The following is a 1,477-nucleotide window of genomic DNA, read 5'->3' on the forward strand; positions in this document are numbered from 1 at the left end:
GAAGAAATGAAGCCAAGCAATACTGCTTCTAATAAAGAAGATATATTACCTTCTAATTATGACCCAGCTATTTCAAATACATCATCTCAGATGCCAGAACGATCTGATTTGGAAAAACTTGATATGGAAACAAATCCTTGGACTGATGGAACTAAAGAAGATGACGATTCTTCATCTGCTTCAAAACAAACTGTTACAAATAACTCTTTGCCTGTACCAGGACCTATATCTGATTCAGATAAACTTGATATGGAAACTAATCCTTGCACTGATGGAACTAAAAAAGATGATGATTCTTCATCTGCTTCAAAAGAAACTGTTACAAATAACTCTTTGCATGTACCAGGACCTATATCTGATTCAGAAAATAGATATGGAAATCTTATGGAAAATGGAAAAATTATGGAAAATCTTGATATGGAAACTGATCTTTGCACTGATGGAACTAAGGAAGATAACGAATCCTCTTCTTCAAAACAACCTGTTACAAATAACTCTTTGCCATTGCCAAAGGCTATATCTGATTCAGATAAACTTGATATGGAAACTAATCCTTGTACTGATGGAACTAAGGAAGATAATGAATCCTCTTCTGCTTCAAAACAACCTGTTACAAATAATTCTATACAGGTGCCAGAACCTATATTTGATTCGGAAAAACTTGATATGGAAACTGATCTTTGCACTGATGGAACTAAGGAAGATAACGAATCCTCTTCTTCAAAACAACCTGTTACAAATAACTCTTTGCAAGTGCCAAAGGCTATATCTGACTTGGAAAAACTTAATATGGAAACCAATCCTAGTACTAATGGAACTAAGGAAGATAACGAATCCTCTTCTCCTCCAAAACAACCTGTGACAAATAACTATTTGCAGGTGCCAAAGGCTATATCTGACTTGGAAAAACTTAATATGGAAACCAATCCTTGTACTGATGGAACTAAGGAAGATAACGAATCCTCTTCTGCTTCAAAACAACCTGTTACAAATAACTCTTTGCCGGCACAAGGACCTATATTCGGTTCAGAAAAATTTAATACAGAATCTAATCCTTGCTCTGTTGGATCTAAGAAAGATAATGAATCCTTTTCCGCTTCAATAAAACCTGTAATAAATACGTCTTTGCAGTTGCCAGATCCAATATTTGATTCGGAAAAGTTCATTATGGAATCTAATGCATGCATTGTTGAATCTAAGACAGATAACAAATCCTCTTTAACTAACCAGCCACCTGTTTCAAATAACTCTTCTCAGCCTTCTGAACCAATATATAATACTGAAAAAACTGAGGAGCCATTGCAAGATAATTCACGTGTTATAATGAAAGCGACAAGAAAGAAATGGGTTTCGATGCCCAATGAAAATTTTAACCAGCTAACAAAATGTCCTTTCATCCTATTTCATTTTAAGTTTTAGTAAATGATAAATTAAAAAAAAAAAAGGTACTTTTAAAAAATTCTATTATAATAATTTA

General features: G+C 33.6%; 1 protein-coding gene across 1 annotated transcript; it reads left to right on the forward strand.

The window, feature by feature from the left end:
• Positions 1-6: 6 nt before the first annotated feature.
• Positions 7-1,419, forward strand: LOC136796337 (uro-adherence factor A-like). Its single transcript, XM_067049803.1, has one exon. It carries the CDS (start codon positions 7-9, stop codon positions 1,417-1,419), a length of 1,413 nt encoding a protein of 470 aa, XP_066905904.1.
• The last annotated feature ends 58 nt before the right edge of the window (positions 1,420-1,477 follow it).

This window comes from Halyomorpha halys, unplaced genomic scaffold (assembly GCF_000696795.3).
Source record: "Halyomorpha halys isolate HHAL.00 unplaced genomic scaffold, Hhal_1.1 Scaffold6947.1, whole genome shotgun sequence".
Taxonomy (NCBI): Eukaryota; Metazoa; Arthropoda; class Insecta; order Hemiptera; family Pentatomidae; genus Halyomorpha; species Halyomorpha halys.

Bases quoted from the DNA above. Each gene is read 5' to 3' on its own strand.
- LOC136796337 (XM_067049803.1), top strand. From the start codon at position 7: ATGAAGCCAAGCAATACTGCTTCTAATAAAGAAGATATATTACCTTCT.